Here is a 25,029-nt window from a genome sequence, read left to right as displayed (position 1 = left end):
TCTCGTTCTCTTGAGAGATGTTCCCTTCAGTGATCAATACCTCAGATTTGATCTTGTTGTCTCCGAAGCAGAGGTGCTGGAGGTAGGCAGCAGCGTTGGATTGGACTGATGGGAACTGATGCTGCAACATCTGGATCACCTCTGGCAGCTCTGGATCCCTCCAGCCAAACTCCCTACAGAGACACAAACAGAGAGAAATATGTGAGTCTGTGTGTATAGCTGAACTTGTTGCTAGGCAGCTTTCCCTTCCTACTGTGTCCCTGATACAAAATGAATATGAGAACAACAGAGAAAAACACGGCAAGCACGATTTAATGGAGAGTGCTAATTATGGCAGAAGACAAAGAAAAACATAATCTGCAAATGAAGTATGAAAAAAAAAGTCATGTGTTCCTGCCTGAATGACTCTTTATGAATTAAGAGTTTTTTTGTGGGAGTTTCTGCACAACCCAAACCCCTTCCATCACCTTGGGATGAACTGGAATGTTGTCTATGAGCCAGACCACACAGCACAGCATCACTAAAGCTCTAAATGAGATTTTCAACATGTTAAAATAGAAAGACTTCCTGCATGTCTCAGGGGCTGATTTTAAAGTCCATTGACATTTAAGGAAAAATTCAGCTTTGGATGTGTTTTATGTGGTCTGGCACGCCCACATGACAGACATAAACTCCATTTGCCTTGCCGATGCTACCTTATAAACACAGTGTAGGATTTGGTAATGTAACAGTTCAGCAAATGCATTTAGACTTTAGAGATGTGATGCTAAAGTTACCAACACCGTGATAGTTCACCATTCATTATATGCATTATGGATATTATAAAAAAGCCATTATGGGAGCTTTTTTGGAGAAGAGGATGAGTGGTCCTTTATCTGCCTTTTCCTGCTGTGTCCTTCCTTCTAACTAGTGCAGCTGCTCTGGTTTTGGTGTGTGGCCTACCAGTGCTTTTGCCTAAAGGCAGGCTTTAGGCACACAAATGCAGATACACACTAAGCTCACTAAACCTATATGTGTGTATGTGTGTGTGTGTAAACAGATTAACGTGAGAAAGAATAAAGTAACATTGAGGGATCAGAGACTAGGATGAAGGGGAGGGAGGGAGGGAGGCGGGGCTTATTGATGCGACAAAAATATGACTTTTCCTTGACAGCTACAGTTTCTAGGGAGCGACTGAAAGTCAGGTGTCGGATCTGTGTTTAGGGCAAAGTGTTATTCCCACAGTGTGTTTTAACATTCTTGGGTTGAGAAGGGGGGTGGTGATACATCCTGGTGGCTAATTATGCCATAATTTTCTTTAACTGTGCTCTGCTGCTTTTGATATGTTCCCCACATGCGGTGCGTGCCTTTAAATCCATTCCCCCTCCCTCTTTGATTTGATTTTTTCCGACAGTCGTGAGAAGTTGGGGCAGCGTACAGAAGCCCCGTTTGCTCCGCTGGTATGTAGAAGCTATTTCTCTTTGATGTATCTTATTCTTGATGCAGCAACAGCACAACGTCCCCGTGGAGATAATTTCACTTCACTCTAATCTAACATAAACACACACAAACACTCACAGGTTCAGACACACACAGACACACACACACGTATCCGAGTGCCGTAGGACAGCATGCAGCTTAGTTAAAACCAGGCACGCGTACACACACACACACACACACAATCCAGTGTGCTAATATAGTATTCAAACACACACTGTTTCTCTCATTGACTTGCAAACACACCCAGCCATCAAAGGCAGTGCAGAAGAGCCAGGATTAGAAAGCTTTTGTCTCTAAGTTTCATAATGGGCCAATGGGATAAACCCAGTGTTTGAAATACGGGGAAATTGGAGAGAGAATTATTTCAAAGGTTATTTTTCTTTCTCTCTTTAACAATTTTCTCTCTTTTTTTCGGCTTCTCTTACTGCCTCTCCAGGCACATTCTCTCTCACACACACATACACATATAGCCATATATAGCTGCACATATTACTGCTGTTATCCGCATAGAAAATAGCAGCCATGCACCACAATTAAAAGGATTAAGGTTGACATAACCTTGCGTCGGTCACCTTGTGGGTTAATTGGCTGATAAGACTGTAAGCATTGTGCCTGAGTGAGCTGCCACGTGTGTATTCATGTGATATGAATGTATACATGGAGCTTCTTTTAATATTGACTGCACCAGATGGATCAGGCAGATTTAACCAGGTACAGTATGTAATCATTTCCTTAATTGATTGGGCCTTTGGTCTACAGTTGTTAAATAAGGTGCATTACCTTTGCTTTAAAGGGTGGCTGTTTTCAGCATGATGTGTTGTGATGTGTTTAGGGACTCCGTGGGTAAGTAAATCAGTGAAAGGGCAAACTGGAAGCATGACATGGGAGGACAGTAAACTGCTCTACAAATAATGGGAAGTAAGCAGATGCTAAATACACCATCCCTCTATATATATATATATATATGTATATATATATATATATATATAGAGGGATGGTGTATTTAGCATATATATGCTAAATATATATATATATATATATATATATATATATATACACATATATGTATATGAATTGTCTATTCAGATGAGTTATTTTTTATTGAAATACAACATAATGATATCCTGTCATGTCTGTGTATTCCTTGATGACTGGATGCTTTAATTGGCAGGTGGCAACTTCCCAGCATGCACCTGTCTCTTTGGATGCAGAATAGTAAAGATTACCTAATCATACTCATATACTGGCTGTTTCACAATGAGAAGTCCATCAAGCACAAATGTCATAATCAACAAGCTCAACAAGGGGAATGTGGTTTAAAAAGTAACTAATTAAAACAACATACGAGGACTTCACCCTGCACATCACAGGCTAAAGAACAAACACTACTCCAAGGCCTGGGTGGCATATTTAGCAGCACTCTACGATAATTGTTAGAAAAACACTTCTTCCTGATGCTCGTCCATTGTCCGTCTTTTATAGCAGATTTTTATTTATTTTTTTAACATTAGCCTCTGTCCTGAGGTGTAAAGTCAAAACTACTATAGACACACAGGAAAAAAAAATTATATGAAGTACAGTTAGAATATATGACACGCCCACGCATGCTCACAAGAAGAACAGGTGAGAAACATGTAGAAAGAGGCACACACACACACAGATCACACAATCATCGTGACCCTGGGGATAAAACAGCACATCGCTGTGTCAACCCAAGGCTGTAAAGCGAAAAACAAATGTATATATTATCATACATTTATCATACACTGTACACAACATATTGTACAGCATGTAGTGCTATGCTGAAGTGACTGTTACATAACACTTGTCATTATGAAATAAAACCTATTACAACTACCTACAGTTAAAGTAAAGCCTGGCAGTCTGTCTTCTCTCCTGTGTGTGTTCTTGCCCCAGAAATCTGTACTATAATGGTTGATTCATTCACTTAACTCTTGCCTGGAGCTGTACAACTTTTCACTCAGCATCTCTCTCTTTCTCTCTTTTTATTTTTAATTTTTTTTTATCTGTGTGTGTGTGTCTCCAAAAAAAGAGAACACAGGAGGATTTTGGCGCTCCCAGTCCCAAACACTGTGTGACAACATCACAGCAGGATGAGCAAATACTGCAGAGCCATCTGTGAACTTTGGGCAAACGTGTTCCATGGGAAATGTTTGCACTGTTTTAATGTCAGAGTTAGAAAAGAAATATGCTGCATATTTGGAGTGTGCTGCTGTTCTACAAGACAGAAAAACAGTGAGAAAGTAAAAGTTTCATGGCCCCTGAGATAATAAAAAAGAAGGTTATTGTAACTATTTTTGTAATTATTTATGCAAACCTTATGTAGATGCATAGCATGCCACCAAGAGCTTTAATTAAGGGTTTTTTTAGCTTTAGCTGTCCTGCATGGTAATTTAAAATATGAATTCATGAAAAACTTCAAACATATTTCAGCATAACCAGATGAGCTTTCACACCTGAAATGGTTTATGATTTTTGAACCCAGAGAATTGTCTGCAGGTAGCCCTAATCAAAAGACTGATCCATGTGCAGCTTAAAAGGAAAAACTCAGGGCAAACAATCCCCCACTGCCCAGCCCAGCTCACAGAGCGTAGAAATAAAAAAAAAAGCTACCCACACAGAATGCAAGACTTTAATCAATCAGCCTTCACATCAAAGTGAAGTGAAGTTTGGTGAACAGCCCAAAAGCCAACGTGCCTTCACATATGCAACAGAATCTGTCTGTTACCAATGATGATTGTACATGCACTTATATTGTGGGTCTCATGTCTTACCTAAAATCACCCAATGACATGTAATGATTGTCAGTATATAACTGACACTTTTTGTATGAAGAAACATCTTTACCCCCTGAGCAGGACCCTGATTTGTATTTTGATTAAGCCATGACAGCAAAGGTGCAAAAATATAGTAGATGCAAAACCTGTGATAATATTAAAACACAAATTTTATCATTTTTATGCTATGAGTTACTAAATATGTTAAATCACCTCCTTATTGGTTCAGATCAGCTTCAATACAAGGCACCTGCATGAAATCATTGATCCACATGGTTTACGTAACTGCCACGTTGTGCCTTTTGTCCGGCAGAAGTCAAGCCTTTAAAAAGTTGAGCAAAAATAATTTCCTGTAGGGTATATTTTTCCTTCCATATATGCTTATGTAAGTATATGAGGGAGTGGTGTCTGTCTACACCTGTATGTGTGTGGTTGAACTCCCCCCATGAGAGTGTACCGTTTCATTTGGCAACTCAATGGACTGGGACAAAGTACTGACAGACTGTCAATCCGCTCTTTGTTCCTAACCAACCAGGTGGGCTATCTCACATCACCACTCGTCAAGGTGTGTGAGCGAGTGTGTGTGTGTGTGTGTGTGTGCGTTTCAGTGTGCGATCGTGTCACCCACCGCCAAAACATTTACACCACAATGCAAGGTGCCAGGCTGCAGGCAAACCAACAATTAAACCTGGTAAATAAATAAACTATCTATGAATTATGTATTCAAAAAGCGGGACGAGGCGCTGTGATGTGAAGGCTGCAGGCAGATGATGCTTACTGCTATACTGGGGCTGAAAGGATTTCCTGTGAGTCAGGGTTTTTAAGGAATAGAGCGATTTGAAACCAGGGAGCGAAGTATGCATGGGTATATTCATGTGTGTGTTCCTACTGGAGACTGTCATTTGGGGGGGGGGGGGGGGGGGGGGGATCAGAGATACGTGTGATGACTCACCCCCCAACCCACCACCAACACCACCACCACCCCACCCCCAAAAAAGACAGAAGTGAACCTGCAGTGTGAAATTATAGAAACAAATTGACTTTAACAAACTTTACAGCATCAGGTGGTTGATTAACAGCGAAACACAGTAGGATGAACCTCAGTGTTGTATTTGTTAGAACCGACTGATCTCAGACCAGCAACATCTTGCGCAACATGTTCTGCAATTAGCACATGAACTAATTAATGATGGACAACACTGTTAAATGCAACAGGCCATGTAATTGTCCTTGTAATGATGCCATAGCATTTGTTCATTCTGCTTTCTTTATCAGCTCTCCTGGGTCTGTCTCTTCTCTCTCTCTCTCTCTCTCTCTCATTCTCTCTGTGTGTGTGGGTGAGAGAGAGAGACAGAGAGAGAGAGAGAGAGAGAGAGAGGGAGGGAGGTGAGGACACCTTGGCCTCAATTTGGTCAAGATGTAGGAGAGAAAAGGAATGAATAGATGGGACATACAAGGAAAGAGGATAGAAGAAAGACTGTAGCATAGGATAGTAATAAAAGAAAAAGGAATGTGTGTGTATATGTGTGTGTTACCCACACAGAGTGTGTGTTTGTATGAGAAGTAATGGCATGGCTGACTGACTGGCCAACTCAGGCTGGAAAAGATGAACGAAAGGTCATGAGATGTCAGGCAAAGCCAGGAAACGCACACACACACACACACACACATACACAGACATACACAGACATACACAGACATACACAGACAGTCCATCTTAACCATGTGACTGAATATGGATCAGAGATTCTCAGTGTGCTTAAGAGCATGAAATAAAACTAGGCAGTTTTATGATTGGGTCAGATCTTGTCTAGCACAAATCTTTCATCGTGTTAGTGGGAATGTTTCCATAAATTTCTGGCAGCCTGAGGGAGGAAATGCGTTGGAGTACATAAGAGGTTGTCTCCACAGTAACATGCCTTGATTTGCCAGATTGTGCCAGTGTGTGGTTTGACAAATCAGCTAAATGATATTTGTTTGAGGCTTTTACAGGATAGAGGTATCATTAGGGAGCCAGCTGCAGACGGTGGCAATGACCTCACTTCTCCTCTATCTGCTGCACTGATGTACACAGTGTCAGTGCAATAAGTGATTTTGTTGATTTTTGTTCCGCACAGACTCTACGTTAACCCCTGTGATTCATCACAGACATTAGATAAAATTGTATATATTGCAGATGTCAGAATTAACACAAGCCAAGCCTTGGGTTAATTTTGACATTTTGATGACTTTACTTTAAGTCAAAATCCAGACGCTGTTATGTCTTTGCCAGTAATGATGTCATTTCGCAGAGTACACTTACATGTAGCACACTGTGCATGCTATTCTTAAATGTGTAGTGCATTAATGTCCACAGGGTAGTGCCCTCACAGGATCTACTACCTCACATTTTGAGGTGGCAAAGCATTAAATTAATCCAATGGCTTCTAACAAAAGCACAGTGGTGCTTAGCTGCTTATTTGACATGTTGAAAATTGGCAAGGTATACTGCCATTTCACACATTTTTAACCATTATGAGCACAGCACTCAAGCACTGGGGTACACTGCAAGCTGCCATACTTATCAATGTAAACACCCTTACGCACTTAAAATAGCAAATGTACATGAGCTGCATCACAATATGTGAGAAACTCTGTCAGCATTAGCTGTCTGTAATGTCATGGTTATTTACATGTCCTTATTTGTTAGTGCTACCCTCTAACAAGTCTTGTCAGGATGCTTGCTAACATCAAGTTTTGTTGGCTCTGCCTTTATTACCAACACTAATGTTGACTCTCAGTATTCACATGACATCTTTGCCAGAAACAATGAAACAACAAACGTCATGTTTTGTTGTTATCAACTCTACCTTTACTGTACCTGCCTGTATGCATCTTTATCCACGTATCCACCTACGTTGAAAAGGTATAGTATATGTACTTATGTATCTATGTTCCTCCCCCTGTGGTGCCTGTCAATGAAGCACTGAGCGCTGTCCTTGGTGCTGAAACATTTGAATTCCAACCATGTACTTGACGGTTTGACTCAATAAGAGTTTATGTGTATGAATAGGATAGGAAGCATCAGTAATTTCAAAGTGAACTTACAGGACTTACAGGACTTTAGGCTTATATGTCAAAAAATTAAACAATTATTAATCACTGCAAGAATAAACAACAGAGCAGGGACAAATCACAAAACCATGCCCATGCACTTTTTGTGATTATATGTGTGGTTAAGCTCATAGTGTGAGATTATTGTTAGCTGTCTACCATCATTTTCCTTTATGTGTCTCTAAACAAAGACATTTCTGTTTTGGGAAATAGTTACTTGCTTGCCTTCTGTTGAAGATTAACAGATCAATAACAATTAAATCCAAAATCAAAATTAGGTGCTGAAATTTATACCGCGGAAGCCACACGAATACAGCCGACACAAGGCACGTTAAAAAAAAAAAACATCTAGACAGACAGACAATGGAGACAAATGAACAACGGAATAAACCAACATGAAGAGAAATGGGTGGAATGAACACACGAAAAGCCAAAGGAGTGATTGAGGAATACTGACACTACAAAAATGAATAAACAGAAGCCATATTTATACTAATTGCAAATAAGCAATCAATAATTGGATTAGTAATGTCTCCTGTCTGTTGTAAAAGTTCCAGAGTCTGATGTTATGCAATGATGTAATTCAGCCCTAGTCTAGCCTCCAATTTATAAATGCCTAATAATAATAATAAGCCTGAGCTAAATGGGTGACAATACAGATGTGAAATGTTTTCATGCTGCCGTTAACATCTGCGTCTGATACTGGTGCCATATAGAGAAAATGGAGAGATTCAGTGAATGAGACAAAGGTAAGATAGATAGACAGAATGTACATATGTAAAAATAAATAGTTGGATTACTTTGTCATTCTTTGCTCGGCTTGATTTTGATTCCACACAAGGAATTCGGGGTCGTACCTATCGAGGGGGGACAGGCAGAGAGAAACAAGAGAGAGGTATATGTTGGCTGTTCTGGCAACAAAGTATTCAATAACCATCATAATGATGAGTAAATAGAAAATCAATATGTAGCCACTAGACTCTTTTCTCTCTCAACATCTGGTTATCAGGCAATGGTGGAGGAGGTGGAGGGGCAGGGTGGGAGGACATGCACTTAGCAGGTGGAGAGGAGATGGCAGGTATGTTAGGTAAAGAGAGGGTCTAAGGGCAAAACTCCTTGTTGGTTTGTGAAAAGGAACAAGGAGTTTTGTCCTTAGACAAGCTAATGGCTGCTGCATAAATATGGTGTAACAAGTTACAGAAGGCCTGTTTTAGTCAACTTTAGAGAGTGAATGCTGATGTCAGAATCAATCCTTAACACAACATTTTGTCATCTATTTTAGTTGTGTTGTATGATTGCTAGTGACTGACTTTATCTCAGGAATGCAGAGTGGCAAAAAAAAGTGAGTAAATGACAAGCCATGCTAAGCTTGTTATGTGTAGATCAGTTATATTTGGTTACATTTAAATGTTATTTTACAGGCTGTTTATATATTATGGTGATTATGTGTCTGAGCTGGTGGCAAGTACTGAACGTGGTTGCTCATATTTTATTTTCAGTCTATGTCTTTAGTTATAGGATATATGCATGCAATAATCTTGTTTAAATATAAGCTTTCTTCAAGAGTTCCACATGTGTTGTTAGTAGGGCTTGTAGGACTAATCCAACTTGGATGGTTATGGTGTTAGCACTTAAAAGCTGTGTTGACCAGTCGGCTAATCTTGTTAAATGTAAATCAGAAGGCTTGTGAGGCGTTGTTTTTTTTACGTCTATTGTCAATAAATCCCACAAAAAAACAATGAATGCGCTGCTCTAAATTTCCTTCACAGTGAGTGGGTGACATGTTTCCGGATTACTTTAAGGCACTGCAGTTCATGCTGCAATGTTGTAGACACTTACTTCTGCAGCTGTTACTAAGAGTCTCTGAAAAACACTTGTCTTGTTTCAGTGATGTTTGCTAATAGCTAGAGGTTTTTGACTGGGATTTGTTGACAGTAAGCTGCAGCCAATCAGCCAGTGTCCCTGTGTAATTACAGGTACTTGGTGGACCCTCCCTTTAACGCAGCATCCACACGTTGAGTGTGCATGTCGTGAAGCAAAAAAAATGCCATGCATCGCAAGTCAGTTTTTCTTTTTCCAATGTAGCATTGCAGATGTGTTGTTTAAAATACACGGCGTGGGTGAAGAAACCAGACGATGCATGTGAGCGCAATGTGCACAGAAAAATAGACATTTAGACAATGGGGTTTGGAGGAAAGAGCAATGACAACAATAACAACGGGAGTCGCCTCTCCTAATGGCACAGAAAGTGACTTTTTAGTGTTTTTAATATAATGAGCAACTCCACACAAAAGTGTCTTCATCATTTTTTTTTTCTTCATCAAATTTGTGCAAAAAAAAAAATAAATAAATAAAAAATGTATCTGCTGCTTACACCTGAGTTGAAATGTCACAAAGAGACACTTCAGCTTTAATTAGGCTGCTTCTATCTTTGACTGCTAGTCTGTGCAGTCATTAGTAAGAAAGACGAAGCTAAGAAAGGAAAAAAAAATCAGAGACACAATTGGAATAGTATTTCAAACTTGATTTAAACTAGGACAAAAGAGTGATAAAAACAGCTATTACGCTGTCTCTCTGTGTGTTCTTTTTTTGATCTGTCTGTCACTGTCTCTCTCTCACACACACACTCATACACAGAGCTCTTCTGGTCTAAAAGCAGACTTCATGCAGACTTTTCCACATTAACTGTGTCTACCTACTGCACAGAACGTGACTGATTGCCACTGACAGCAAGGCACGCCGCTCCTACCGTTGAAGGCAAATGTTATAATTGGACCTAGAGGTGTGCGCAGGCATTTTTTTTTTTACAACGGTGTGAACAAGCCCCAAACACCAGGCGAAACTAGAGAGGACAGTGAAAGATGTGGCGTGATGTGTGCCTCATACTAAAGCCCAGATTCAGCCAGCCTGTACTGCACACAGCTGTCAAACACTGACAGTCAATTGTCTGCTGAGGTGCTATATAACTGTTAATACTTTTTGTGGCTTTCAATTCATTGGAAATTGAAGATGATATTTATATTTTCTTGAGTGATTTTTGGTGAATCTGGCCCTCAGTAAGTTCAGTGAAAGTGAAAAGGGAGCAAAACAAAGGACTCATCAACAAGCCAGAGCTGATTTTCAGTAAAAAAAATATCACTCACCTTGGGTCCTTCTGGATGCTGTCCACGGATGGAGACCGACCTAGGGTGGCCTCAGGAGGGAGGGCAGGGCCCGACTTGCTGTAAGGCGACTCGGTGGACGGGCAGAACTGCAGGGTGCGGTACGGATTGGCGTAGTCGGCTGCCCCGCCTCCGGTGGCGAAACTGCCTCTCTGAAAGGTGCCAGCAGCGCTCTGGCTTCCCGTTCGCTGCAAGGGGATTGGGTCGACACCGGGGGAAGGCGGGGCTAAAGCAGGAAGAGGAGCGTAGGGACAGAGCAAATAGTTGAGGACTTCTTGGTACAGTTGGTTCACCACTATAGGGTTACCGAGGTTTGATGGGACAGGACAGAAAATACAAAAAGCACAAGCCCAAACACAAAGGATGCCCACACACACACAGGGGAGTGGTAAAAAAGCAACAACACCAGAACCAATGGAACAAAACAGCACAGAAGAAAATAAGTGAAAGGGAAAGAAAAAACACAAAAGTCATAAACGAAATGCAAAAGCAAGCAGTGACAACTTAAAATAGGGGTAACTCACCAAATGATTGTATTTTAAATTTTAAAAAATATAACCACAAACAGTTAAAACAAAGAAAAATCATGCAACATGCAACAATCTGGGTAATTTCACTGACTCAACCTCACATATCACCTCCAGTAAACATGACTTTATCTATGCTCTGGGGGTGAATATTTGATGCTGATTGCCTGCAGGTTTGTACTGTGTAGTTTAAGTGATGCTGCCTGTGGGTAACCATAACAACAAGGTCAAAGCTTCTGTTTAATACAACACATTAACAAGCTACTTTGGAAACCGTGACCACTTTGATGATTGCGATGAATCTAAGCCTCGAAGCTCAAAGGGTTCTATGAGTGGACAAAAAAAAAATCCTAAATTGTATCTTAGCAGCTGTTTCCTGCTTTCAGTGGCACGCTAAATAAGAAATAATGATGAAGAACCCCAACAGCAGTCAGATCTTTAGAGATAAGTTGACAGCAGATCTGGTGCTAGTATGAAGTAGTATCAACCACACAGTCAGCTAATCCGTTTCCGAGTAGTTACACTCCAATATGATCGTTTCAGAAATGCTAACACAGGTAGCAGTACTAGAGGGACACAGAGCAGGTAATTCAATAACTCAAATCCTACATAGCAACGTCACTGTGTGTTGTTGCCTGCTGCACCCAGTCGGTTGGTTTACTGTTCTGTAAAGACATCTGAGCACCCTAACAGTAAGCCAGTAAAGGCCATTTGCTACATTTCACACTCTTCAGAAACCATTTGGGCATGACAGTCAACATGGGTAGAGCGACTTGCTCTGAAGAAGGCGAGCTGGGTCATTTCTTTTTGTGTGAGTGTACATTTGTGTGTATGTGTAACTACAGGGACCACACATGAAGGCCTGAGGAAATTCACCTGTGAAGTGAAGTCATGTGTAAAGTATCAGCTGCTTGCTTCCAACTCTGATCATCTTGAAAATATCTGACCTTGAAATGCAGCCAGGCGCCAACAGACAAAACGCATTTGACAGATATTGTGTTGTTTTTGGTGATGCCGTGACTTGTGCTGGCATGTATGTATGCAGCTGGAAATGACTTTTTTGATGCCTCAAGGTGGATTAAGAGTGTACAGAAGAGCATGACAGAACTGACCTCACGTAATCTAATTATTAGTTCGAAACTTCATGAAACCTGCAGGATGAAGCTAAAACGCCTCCCTCTGTCTTTCTCTTCTGTCACAGCAATACTCATTGTTAAGGCGACCGAACTGGCGCCTTACATTTTAGGACACGGTTGATTTGCTTTGATTTCAAAGCACCCAAGCTAACGCCCATGGGATTAATTGAGATTAATTTTCAGCCTTGAAACTAATTAGTTAACAGACTGTGACTGAGAGACAAATTGCCATTGAGACCCCAATTGGATTTGCCTACCTGATCTAGTAAATAGCAGTACATGATCAGATGGAACGAGGAACTCTCTTATGTACATCGGCCTTTAATACAACACCACACAATTTAAAAAACAACTGTCTTTAGTGAGGGACCAGGCTGTGCCTCCTTCTCCTCACGCTGTCCTTACTCCATCTGTACTCAGATTCTTGCAACACTTTGCAGCTATTTATAGCTATGGACTATTTAAAGCACATTATCTGTCATCTTAGGTGCTACTACTGTACAGGTTCATTACATTTCCCTTCAGGTACTCTCTATATACTTGACCTTGTTTTAAGTAAGGCACCTTTGCACCAAACGTATGTGATAAAACACAAATGACAGTAATCAGGATGTTTATACAATGCACCCTAAAATAGCTGAGATCAAGTTTGCCAAGAGTCTACATTTCCCAGAATGCAATGTTGTGATGACGAATTGACGTCAGTTGAGATCATATTAACATTGTTGTTTTGTCCGCTAGTCCAGGTTGAGATTATGTTGTCGCTACAGTTATTTCACTGTCATACCACTCTCTGTGCACTCCTTGCCTTTGCTTCCTGCCCCCCTTCTCGTCTCTTCTCCCCCTGCGTCTGGGATTTAGTTTTATACGGCAAGTATTTGTAGATATCCCTTCTACACACTAAACCTTTAACCTCTCTCCATATCCCAGCTCTGCTCACCTTGTCCTCTTAGATTGGGTTTGGTGTAGACTCTGTCTTCATAGATGGGGTCAATGTGGTGTTCGGGGGACTGCAGGGGTCGCAGTTCTGAGCCCAGGTGGCTATGCTGGCTGCTGTAGGAACCTCTGGAGCCTGCGGAAGGCAGCATAAAGGGGAAGTTAGACATACTGATACAAGAAATATTATCTGAAGTTATGAAGGCGATTGCTGAATGGCAAACACTGTATTTTTTCTGAAATACTTCAGACATAAATAAAATGACCTTAACTACTATGGCCTAAAATTGAGGTTACAATGGGCGTTGTTGGAAATTAAATTATGGCAGTCAGTAGAAACTAAAATTAATTTTTGATAAGTCCATGACATGAAGGCATTCCACACAATGACACATAAAGAAGTAGTAATTAAATTGTCTTGACCTCTACCTGCCAGGCTACCAGGCCTTTGCAGGGTTGCGTTGGCGTACAGCTCGTGGGAAATCTTGTAGCTGTCCGCTCCGATGTGATGCAGCATGCGTTTGGTGGGCGACAGGGTGGCGTAGCTTCCCACCACTGAACTGAGCTGGTGGATAGGCGACGAGGTGTGGTTTCCCCCCAAAGAGGCCGCCACGGGGAGCGGGGAGGAGGAACCGGCGGCGCCAGATGCTACCATGTTGATGGGCGACGAGGTGCTGCAAGAGGAAGCGATAAAACCGTTGTTCTGTGTGTGTGTTTTTGTGGCTTACATTACATGTGTTACATAACATAAAGGTATAAAAAAACAGACATAATTTACTATTCTGCTGAAGAGATGCTGTTCCCCCTGAATTCTCATTGGGATCCTTTGAATTTAAAATAAAGTTCTGTGGGTTTGTGCAACATTTGGCTACACAGCATGAGCTTTCAAACACTGGCCCACCAACAGTCTGCTACTTCATTAGGGGGGTTTTTCTCTTTTCAATGTAAAGACTGAGCTTCAGGACTTTCAGCAGAGATTTATTGGTCATGAGTGAAGCAATAAACCCAAAGCAGCACCACGGTAAGCATTATAGAAATCTGGTATAGGGGCAGAAATCAATAACAAGACCACATGTGTACTTTTAATAGTTTTACCACCAGTAGACTGTGCTTGTTGCTGCAATTTTTAAATGACTTTAGCCTGTATCAATACAAATGGATAATAAAGTACAATGTAAAACAACATTACTGCAGCACTGAGATCTTTTTTTTAGTGCCAGACACGTGAAGTAATTGTTGAGTCATTGGTATTGATCACCAGCCGTATCGACCACCGTGTGCTTTTGTGCTTTGGGGATAGAGAAATACGAACATACTAATGCGCCCCTAAATAATAAAGCTGCTGTAACTCAACTGTTCAGACTTAAAACCAACCTGTAGGACTTGGCGAGTCGGCTGGGGGACTGTTTGGGTGAGGACACCCTTTGTAGGGTGGCGTAGCTGGGCATGTCGGCGTTGGCTGATCCCAGGCGCTGCAGCTTTGTAGGAGATCCCACCGCCTGCAGAGGCGAGCTCACACGCTGTAATACAAGATTTAAATATTCATCTTCTCTTCTTATTCATATCATTATTTTCAGAGAGATGAACAACTCCCCCCGGAGCTGGAAAAACCAGACAGCAGCAAACTCTAATCTGCGATAACATCCTGGTGATGAAGAGCTGGGGGTTATCAGACCAAACATGAAGAGATGTCTATGAACTCTTAAAGCCAAATGAACTTGAAGTGTGACTGCGAGCAATGGGTTGCTAAATGACGTTTCCTTTAAGATTCTAAATATGCCTTTTTGCGTCCATTGGAATTTACTTAAGGAAACATTTGCTGTGCTAAAGTGAGGATGTTGCTGATGTGATGATAAATGAACACAGTGTATTTAAACTTTGAGCTCAGAAAATCAATTAATGCTGCAAAAGAAGCAATAAAAAAGTAAATCATCACCTACAGTAAAAAGCTCAGCATGTCTGCAGCACCCTGGCTGCAGCGTCGGCCCAGCCGACAAAATGTACTGCTTGCAAATGTAATAATAGTGATTGCAAGAGCGACACTGGATAACTTTATTTGCTACCACAATAACTGTGATGTAAGTAATTTAAAGGGTGGACCTAGTGTGTAAAGCACTGCGGTATGTACGACTGATAACATAAGCTCAAGATGCTGCAGCTCATGAGCAGCATGTCAGAGGCAGGATTTGTGCTTTCTAGATCTTATTAAGATCTTATAAACTTGGTCACAAGGACACAAACACCAGTCATTTCCTGGATATGTGTCACATGGGTTTTGCCAATGCCCCGCCCCTTTTTGGTGGATTTAGGAGGAGCGATCACACGCCCTAAAACCTGACTTTGACTGCAGCATCCACTTTGCAGGGATTCATACCTGCGCAGGCAAAGTGGCACAGGAGTAATACATGGATGGTCCGGCAGTTGCGGTCCCGCCTTCCGAGGGCATGTGAAATGCACTGCCAAAAGCCTGCTGGGCCAACGAGTCTCTCTGGGACTGGGAGGGAGAGTCCGTGCCTGCTAAATGGGCAGCTGCACGACTGGACGTCACCTGGAGGAGAAGCATGAGACAGGTGAGGGAAAGAAGAGGTCAGGCAGACATGAAGACATGAGGATAGCGGACAGAATGGGACACACAGATGTGGAGGGGTGATGATGGATGAGGGGGAGGAGTAAAAGAAATAAAGGAACAAGCACCTGGTTGTAGCTGTGAACTGCCCCTCCAATCTGCCCGCCACGGCCTGTGATTGATTCCCCAAGTGCCAGTCCCTGGTTACTATGGTAACCAACTGCTGCATAGGCATCCTGGTTGTTGAGCTGCAGAGCACTTTGGGACAGGAGTCCTTGTCCTAATAAGAAAAAGAAAAAAGTGTCAATGGCTGTGATCATTCAGCTGATGAACAATCAATCATTCCTTGTGTTCTGTGTTCTGTTTTCATGTTTCTGATCTCTGTCAGCAACCATCTTAAAACTGAATTCTGTCAAGTTGCTTTTATCCAACTATTTTCAGACATTCTGTAACAGTCTGTGCAAAGATTGGTTCTGTTTGAGGCCTTGAAGGAATTTTGTAACCCAGTTTACGTCCCTATGTTATATGACGTGTTTCTTTTCTACAGCAAAAAAGACTCAAAAGTCAGCTGTTGTCAAAATTCAGAGAAGAAAGGAGGACAGTGAGCTAAAGGCTGAAACAGCATTAAATAGAGTTCCTCGTCCTGTTGTTTTAAGACACCCCTTTGCTTTTTTACCTGCTATGTTATTCCGGGCTCTCTCCACTCTCTTCCTATCACGCTCTGTGACCCTTAAATCTCACTGAGTTCCTGACCTCCATTTAAAACACACTTTGGTCCTGACTTCTTTTCTCAGTGCCACCATTGTGCTACTCCTCCTTACTCTCCTTTTCTTCCATATTTCTCTGTATAATTCAGCATAGAGAGGGGTTTAAAACTGTTAGAATGAGGCCAGCAATGAAACACACATCACTCAATGATGCACTGTAATAATTCTGAATTTATGGCAGTGAAGTGAATAACTTGTAGCTTCTTATGTAAATGAATGAGTGTAGTTTGTTAACAGAAAACTTTGGAACTATTTCTATTAAACAACATTAACATAGAATGGACATCACTAAATATGGAACGGTGATTACTTTTTTATTACTTGTAACCTTAGTCAAAGCTAAATTAATGATTTGTGGCCCCTGTTTGAACTGATATAGATGGAATGACCTTAAAGGGACAGTTCACACAAAACAAAATTATAATATTATAGATATAATTTCCTGACATCTATACAGATTCCTGCAGTTTTCTTTCCACACAATCTACAGACAGTGGTGTAACATAAATCTGATCCTCCATGAAGGCGCTATAACACCCTTCTTCAGTGAATGCAGTCTGCCTTCTTCAAAATGACACACAAATAGTCTGGCCTTCTTTAACAGGATTAATGATTTCTTGTTGCTATTAAGTTTATTTTCTTCTTGTTGTTGATGATGGTGTTGTTGTCCCAAAAAATCATTTCAAACATTGAGGAAAAAAAACACTAACACCATGAACATCAGGCTTTGTCTCCAGCTGGAAAACATACCATCAGCTTTCACTCCTATAGGTCAAAGACTGCATTAGTCACAGTGCTGCCATGCTTTCTACTTTTTTTTTTTTAAGTTCTCTTTCAGTTTCTCTTTCTCTGCCGCAAATCCATTAAGACACAATCACAGCAGAATTTTTGACAATTAAATGTATGACCAAGATTAATTACTTTCAATAGAAGCACTGTGATGAGTGATTTTTTTTTTCTGGGGTGGCAAAGTGATTAGCCCGAAGCTCTGGCAGACAAATACTCCATCATTGTTACTTTGACATGTAAATTTGCACCAATAGCAATGCGCCCTGACCTTTGAGGGAACAGACAACCGGCAAAACCCAAAAATTAAAGGAAGCTGCAATATTAGCTTAGGGGGTTGCATGCAAAGTGTATTTAACCTTCCTCAGGAAGACAATAAACTAACGCAGTAGTGCTATGCTATATGCTATGAAGTGGTACTTGATTTTTTATATTTTTCTATGCTGTGAAACACCTCTTAGCAGAGTTTTTCCGCTCCTACATGCAGGCCATCATCCAAAACTACCAAAGATCAGCCAGATCAAGCAGCCAGCTGGATAAGCATGCAGTGAGCTATCACTGAGCTAGCAGCTGATCAGCTATTTGATCATTTATTTTGGTTTATTCAGTGTTTTGGAAATAATATTTAAAGATTTTAAGAGGATGAGTTTTTTTTAACCCTGTAAAAAAAAAAAATAAATTTTGACATTCTCAGGTCATCCAGGTCATAACACGTAGAGAAGATTGAAGCAAGGCGTCTGGCGTCTCAGTGAAAACTTTAAACGAAGTTTTTGTCCGTCTTTTTGCGCATGTCAACAATACTGTGAGAAAATACTACAATGCTCTCAGCAGTTTAGAAGTTCATTTGAACACATTCAAAAAAATTTTTTAAAATATGCCACATCCCTGTTTACTGGAAATGTGCATTTTAGCAAGACGAGAAAGAGAGGAAGGGTTAAGTAGTAGATGATTGCACGCACACACACACACACATTCCAGCCAAAGCATAATAACATGAAAAGCTTAATTGCCAATTTTACACACAGCCTCCTTCATGTTAATAAAGCATTTGGTGTCTCGTGATTCCTGCACGGATCATTTCACTTCTAGTGTAAACATGCAAACACGCTTTTTAACTGTGACACATGCAGAGCAGAACTGAATGACAAAACAAAGCAGTCAGTGAATGCTCTGTGCACTGGATGGTCCATAAATCCTGGAGTAAAATTAACTCGGGGAGGACAGGAGGGCAGGAGCTGCTTGTGCACGGGCCAAAAAAACATCCCCCTTTCCCCTTATTAAAGAGCTGTTTAATTTGTGATGCACCCTTTATTAATTCACATAGCGATGATGTGACTAGCTTTAATTACAGAACTGCTTTTATTTTACAGCCCCGTGTATATGTAGTGCAGCAACTAAGGAGTTCTTGAGCTGTCCGTTTAATCTACTCTGGAACCGAAAAGCAGCGCGTGCGACAAACAGAAACTTTGCTTGTTTGTGATTATTAAAAGAAAGAATGCCAGCGGTCAATATCCACTGCACAGGACCGATAAAGTCAAGCAGCTACTGGCAAAAAGGAGTCACTCCAGATAAGAGCATTGGAAAATAAAGCTCGACCGAAGTGAAAAGTCTCTTTAAAGTACAGCAAATGGTTCCTGTAGGCGGTGTAGCCTGTGAATCTGCATTATTTAATATGTGATATTAAGCTGAGGGTGCCGGCTGAGCTTACTAGGTCAAGGCCTATGTGTCCACTATAGGCTTATCTAAGGCGGGTATACATATAAAGGGACATACTCCAGGCCTGCTTCAAGATGGATTCACACATTCTCACACACACACACACACACACACATATGAGTGTCTTCATAGCCAGTGGATGTTTTCCACAGTTTTTTATTTGCCACTTTAGGTGAGTTTCATATGAGTAGTGGAGCCTTTTGAAGCAAAGGGCCTCATAAATACATTATCACTCAGATGGCAAACACGGAAGGCTCCACTGAATCCACCCCATGTGAATGTGTGTTGTATGTGTGTGTGTGTGTACTGAGTGATAGAGGTGTATTAGAGTATTGAAGGGAAAGTAATGGGGTGCCATAAGAAGAGTCTCCGCCAGTGTGTTTTTAAAAATCCATGCAGAATTAAGTGAACACGCACACGAGCGTCTGCCTCACTCCCGTCTTGTGACCGCATGCTTGAACACACAGTACATCTGCATACCTGCATGCCTATCTGACCTAGAGAGAGATTTTCTGGAGCTCGTTCATTTCTTTTTTCGGTCACACACAGACTCCATGACAGTTTTTTTTATTTGTCATCCCATGCTTACAGATTTAACATGCAAGTGTCACCAGCATGAAGCATGAATGTACGTGTTGTATGTGTCTGCACGCATCTATCCACAATACAATGCTTTATTTGATGCAGACGTGCATTCGGCTGTAAACGTATCTGAGCCAAAATTCCATCACAATAGGCTCCTCATTTCAGAGAGAAACCTAAACCAACTTTAGATCTATAAGATGCTTTAAAGGATGTCCATTTCCAGTTCATTCATTTTAAAACAAAATCCTGTACACAGCTCTTACATCATTATGCCAACAGTCATGCTAAAGCTGCACATCACAGGCAAAAAAGTCTGCATGTATTAGCCACACAACACATACATGATTTAAGTATGTTTTCATGTAAATATGATGTAAATATATACTACAGCGTTTGCTTACACCAAATGAGGGGTTACATGAACAAGCAAATATGTGCAAACGTTTTAAACTGGAATCTCTCAAGGGACTCTTTCTTTGGAGTGTTACGATGGAAACTAGCCTCTTTATATATTTATGCCAGAACATACACTACCGTTCAAAAGTGTGGGGTCACCAGGCCAGTTCTACAGCTTCTCTGATCAGCATAACAGTTCAGCTGTGACAACATAATTTCACAGGAGTTTTCTAATCATTAATTATTATCCATTTTCATTGAAAAAAAACATGTATTTTTTATTTATTTCCAAGTGACCCCAAACTTTTGAAAGGCAGTGTAGGTTGACGTCCATATTTTGTGTTTTGCTCCATGTGTTGTTTTATGTATTATCAACCAAATGTCTTTTTTTCTTATCTGGAGGAATGTTACCTAGATAATGTTATCCTTGGGCTTGGAGTTGACGCTGGGTTTTTCTGTGTCAATATGCAGTTACATTTATGTCAACAACCAAAACTAAATGCATCGTCAAGCTTAAACACCGATGACTCACATCAACCAAAGCGATGTATTACCATATGAAACTAGCGATAAAGCCGCAGCCATCTTGAATTTCCCAAAAATATACTGAACATCATGAACCTTATGTAAGGGCAGATACATTGTTGAACTTATTCCTTATATAAATCTTGAGAAGCACGCTCCTCCTTTTGTTACTAGCAAAGGATAATTGATATTTGTTGATGGGAAGCAGCAAACTGTCAGTTAAAGGTAAAGCTACACTTTGTTATTTATCCTCCAATTTGTGTTTTAGTTGCTTTTGTAGTCAGCAGTTGGTTACATAACTGTGATTTAAATATGAACAATATCAACACCGCTTGTAGTTTTGTGTGTGTGTTTGTGAGTGTTATGCATGACATGAACATGTGTTCATTGGCAGCTAATGCATGCAGACCCGTGTTTTCCTCCATGCCTCGGTGTGCAGCTATGTATGCGTGCTCCTCTCTGTACAGCAGTTACATGTTCATGTGTGTAACCCCAGACCCTCACACACACACCCCCCGCCCCACACTGCGGTGTTAACAGCAGGCCAGCTGACACCTCAGCGAGGAAGGATTAGCATATCAAACTATTGGCACGACTCTGCGTGTCTCCTGACAGCTACCTCTCTCCCACAGGGGTCGAGTATAAGGAAAGACATCCCCGGGTATCATCCCTGGGGCCGAATGCAAAAAAAGACGAGAGTGCAGTGGAGAGGCACGGGGAGTTGTTCAGGAACTCACTCAGTGCTCTTATGAACAACTGTTCTGCTCTTCTGGATTTAAAACAATAATATAACACCTGTTAAACATTTCTACACTTCGTACTGATGACTCCACAGAGAACTGTCATCAACTCGGTAATTCTTTTTAGCACTGGAGAACTTACATTTTAGCTACCCTGCTTCAAGCTGTATTCTTTGTCAGCAAAGGTGACTATAAGATAAGGTCATTTTCTTAAAAAAATCTACATAACATCGATCTTACTGTCTGTAGTGTCTTGTGAGTCCAAGATTCCAGACTCCTGGAGTGATCTGATGCAGGAGTCTACCAGCTCCAGGCCTGTCGTCAGCTCCTCTTCTATGTCCTTCTGTCCATCTATATGTGCAAGAAAAATAAAAAAAAATATTACATGAGTGAAAAGGAAGATACTGCCTCTAGAAGTTGTGTCATACACAGGTGACCCCTGCCCCTATACCTTTCATATACAACCCAAAAGGTCACAAAATAACATGGTTAGTTATAGCAAACCTCTGTTGCAACAATAATAATAACACAGCTGAGGTTTTTAACAGAAATATTTGCATTAAATTGTTTTGTTGACCCATCAATCAACCCCAACCTCCTTTGTGGATGTTTTCTGCTGGAGCCACTAGGGGGTGGTGTCACAATAAAACGATAAGCTGCATGGTTTGTGCTGTAGAGAAGTTAGCATCTTGGCGACTTGAATCTACCAATGACTCTCAGCTAATTTAAATATGCTAAGTGCATTTATTTGCACCCTTCATCATTCAAAGCAGCCACACTATTATTTATGCATGTTGAAGCTTGAATTCACTAAAATGTATAAAGACAAATCAGTCTATCAGTCTTTATACATTTATACCTGGTACCATGTTTATTTTTATTAGGTATTATTTGAACAGGAGAGGCCAGCCTCTAGTGGCTGTTTAGAGAACTGCAGTTTTATCACATCCACCTGGATGCAGCTACACCTCAACCTAACCTGAAGAAAAATACTTTCAGTAATATTTTTATGAAGTTACATGGCCTTAAACATGTTGCTTATTATTTTCCACCCCAGCTAACAGACCAGCTAACGACACAGTAATGCAATTTGAGACCCACATTTGTCTAACAAAATAAAAAATATGCAATAATGTTGAATTCTCATTTGCCACTGATTAGTTGCTAAAGGAGTGACCTGACACATGTCTGAGCACAGAGCAGCATATAGTGGTAAACCCAGGGATGTGGAGTAAAGCCTAACTGATAATCCAGCAACAAATCTTGTGGGATGGAGGTCCACCTCGTACTTAGATACCAGACCGTTTGTCTGTCAGAGAGAGCCTGATAACATTCCCACTGTCTTCAATTTAGAGAGGGATGCCAAGGAGGGATAAGAGCTTACAAATGAGTCTTAGGAGCAACATTAATCTTCTATCGTGAAGAAGAGAAGCGGTAATAGTAGAAGCCTTACTGAGTGGATTTAGGAGGCTGATTTTATTGACTTCCAACTGACGCAATAGCAGACTGATGATGTTGATGCTGTTGGTGAAACATTTCCAGATCTGTCTGCAGCTTTACGCTGGATTTATTCTCACCCTCACAGTCCAGAGCCAAATTTTTTTTTTTTTTAAACCTGTTTGATCCTGGAGTGATGGGTTTTTAACGATTCGTGAGCGATGACGAGATCAAAAGGTCTGAATGGAGTGAGGAAGAGTTTTTTTTATACAGTAAATTTAGTCTTTTCTGCTGTCTAGCTGGAGGAGAGCGAAGACTGATGAGGACCCACAGCAGACACAACAGAAAGCCTTTAGCGTGAAACGTTTTGACCGCACACAAATCCTCTGGGCTTCCTATGTGTTAGTCACCTCTTTGTTGGCAGAGGTCGCCAACCCTGCGCTCAGATAATCAATCTACTCAACGCACTATACATCTCAACGTGACTGACACAGAGGCAGGAGAGGGAGAGACCTATGAGTGTCAGGCACGGGAGGTGAACTAAAAACCCTGTCAAAGAAGTTGTCATGCCTGGAGAGGTGTCGCAATTTGACTTTCAAATTGTCTAAAGGCTCATTGATTCTTGTTGTCCTTTATGGAAAACACTTCCCATCTGGCTCCCCCCAAAACAGGTTCAACTAAATGCTGAGAACTATTTGCAAATGTTTGACCTTTACTCAGACATCAGACTGGGTGAGGAGCGGTGAGAGGCAGCATTTTGTGTTTTGTATGTGTTTTACTGATATAAGAATGGAGAGTGAGATCTTTAACTGCAGCAGCCACCATTGTTCAGGCAAAGGACTGCGGCAATATATTGTAACTGCACAGTGGGAGGGGTTTACAAATGCAATAAGCACCATCAGCAATGTGCAGTGCTGGATTGCAAACAATGCAGCACCAGATGAGAGAATTTAATAAGGAATGTTACCTTTGTTATTCCAGCGAAACTTCTCATCTGCAGAGCTGCAGGGGGGAAAAAAGAACCAGTTAGAAATATGAAGAAAAGAAAACATTGTACAGTAAGTTTGATGGAGTATATTTCTACACTGTAACAGCTCCCATCAAAATCCACTTCAGAACAGGAATATCACAGGAAATACTGCCTTGAAAATCATTGTATGAAAACCTTGTATCCATTTTTCACCTTCAGCTGAAGGATGATAAAACCACAGGGTGCTGCGGTTTGGGAAAATTCTTCTCAATACTACCGACGGAGACTCCTCTGAAAACAAACCAATAAGAAACACTCCAAAATACAATGTTGTCAGGCTGAAAACAAGGTTGTTTTTTTGGATGTTTCTTTTGGAGAGTTGAGGACTTTTATCCAGCAACAGCGTTTTATCTATCTTGTCATGGGGAAGATTTCAGACAGGCGAGCACAAAGGGATCTGAGATAAAAATATTCTTAAAAGGGCAGCGAGCTGCTAAGGAACAGAGGAAAAACATTGGGGTAAATTGGACGGAGATGGCGACTCTTTTGACTGAGATGAATAGAAACAGAATAAAAATATATAAATAAAGTGGGTTATACACACACAGACACCGATATGATATGCTAGAGCGCATAAAAAACTAGACAAGTTAGAACAATTCACAAGTTGAACGTGCAGTTTTGCCTGCATGTGTGCTAAGGATGTTCTCATGACAGCAACATTTCAACCATAGTCAAAGATAGGCACACTTTTCTGTCTACCTGGGGGGTTGAAAGGGTTAACTAGACCCTTCGCCCTCTACGAACTTCACCTTTTTCTGCTTTGGCTGCGAGTGGTGGAAGCTACCAAGTGGTTAAGTCAATGATCAAGATCAATCCAAACCACATTAACTGCCCTGATTCAATCCAAGCCATATCGTTATGTAAGCTGTCTGCAGGCACATTGCAGTACAGATAATTAGCTGCCAACAAGTATTGCAGATCGGTGTAGTGTGACTATATCGTGCTGTACACCAGATCAAAGCAACAACAAAGCACCTCTGAGTTGTATCAAGTGTGTGTGTAAATAGCAATAGGCATTTTTTTTAGTTTTTTGTCCACCTCACAAAGTAATGATACATCCACAAATCCTTGGTAAAGAGGGACGTAGCAACTGATCAGCTTTGGCTTTAGGACATGGAGATGAAAACAATTTGCCTATATATTTACAAAAATATGTCCATCGCTAACCACAAACAAATTTAGCATGTGACATATACACAAGTCTTTATGCTAAGCTAATAGCTAACTGATTCTAGCTTTCCACAAACAGCCATAAGTATATTATCAATGCTAACATGTTGACCTGTTATGATGTCATCGTATCATTATTATAGTTTAGCCCATGTTCTGCATCATTGAATGTAATTTT

The 25,029-nt window shown here is 40.9% G+C and overlaps 1 protein-coding gene across 2 annotated transcripts in view; it reads right to left on the bottom strand.

Annotated features, from left to right (window-relative positions):
• ctnnd2b (catenin (cadherin-associated protein), delta 2b) overlaps positions 1–25,029 on the bottom strand; it is a 114,762-nt gene that overhangs the window by 30,718 nt on the left and 59,015 nt on the right. Inside the window, exons 4-13 of one of the 2 annotated variants that reach the window (XM_028426998.1) lie at positions 23,616–23,650; positions 21,452–21,562; positions 15,825–15,976; positions 15,505–15,678; positions 14,505–14,650; positions 13,554–13,804; positions 13,135–13,266; positions 10,514–10,757; positions 8,171–8,227; positions 41–173 (exon numbers count right to left, since the gene is read on the bottom strand). In XM_028426998.1, the coding sequence (XP_028282799.1) occupies positions 41–173; positions 8,171–8,227; positions 10,514–10,757; positions 13,135–13,266; positions 13,554–13,804; positions 14,505–14,650; positions 15,505–15,678; positions 15,825–15,976; positions 21,452–21,562; positions 23,616–23,650 (1,435 nt within the window). The remainder of the gene's footprint in view (positions 1–40; positions 174–8,170; positions 8,228–10,513; positions 10,758–13,134; positions 13,267–13,553; positions 13,805–14,504; positions 14,651–15,504; positions 15,679–15,824; positions 15,977–21,451; positions 21,563–23,615; positions 23,651–25,029) is intronic. The other variant, XM_028426999.1, reaches the window with a different exon arrangement.

The sequence above is a fragment of the Parambassis ranga genome, chromosome 17 (genome assembly GCF_900634625.1).
Source record: "Parambassis ranga chromosome 17, fParRan2.1, whole genome shotgun sequence".
Classification (NCBI taxonomy): Eukaryota; Metazoa; Chordata; class Actinopteri; family Ambassidae; genus Parambassis; species Parambassis ranga.
This window is presented reverse-complemented; position numbering and strand designations above follow the sequence as displayed.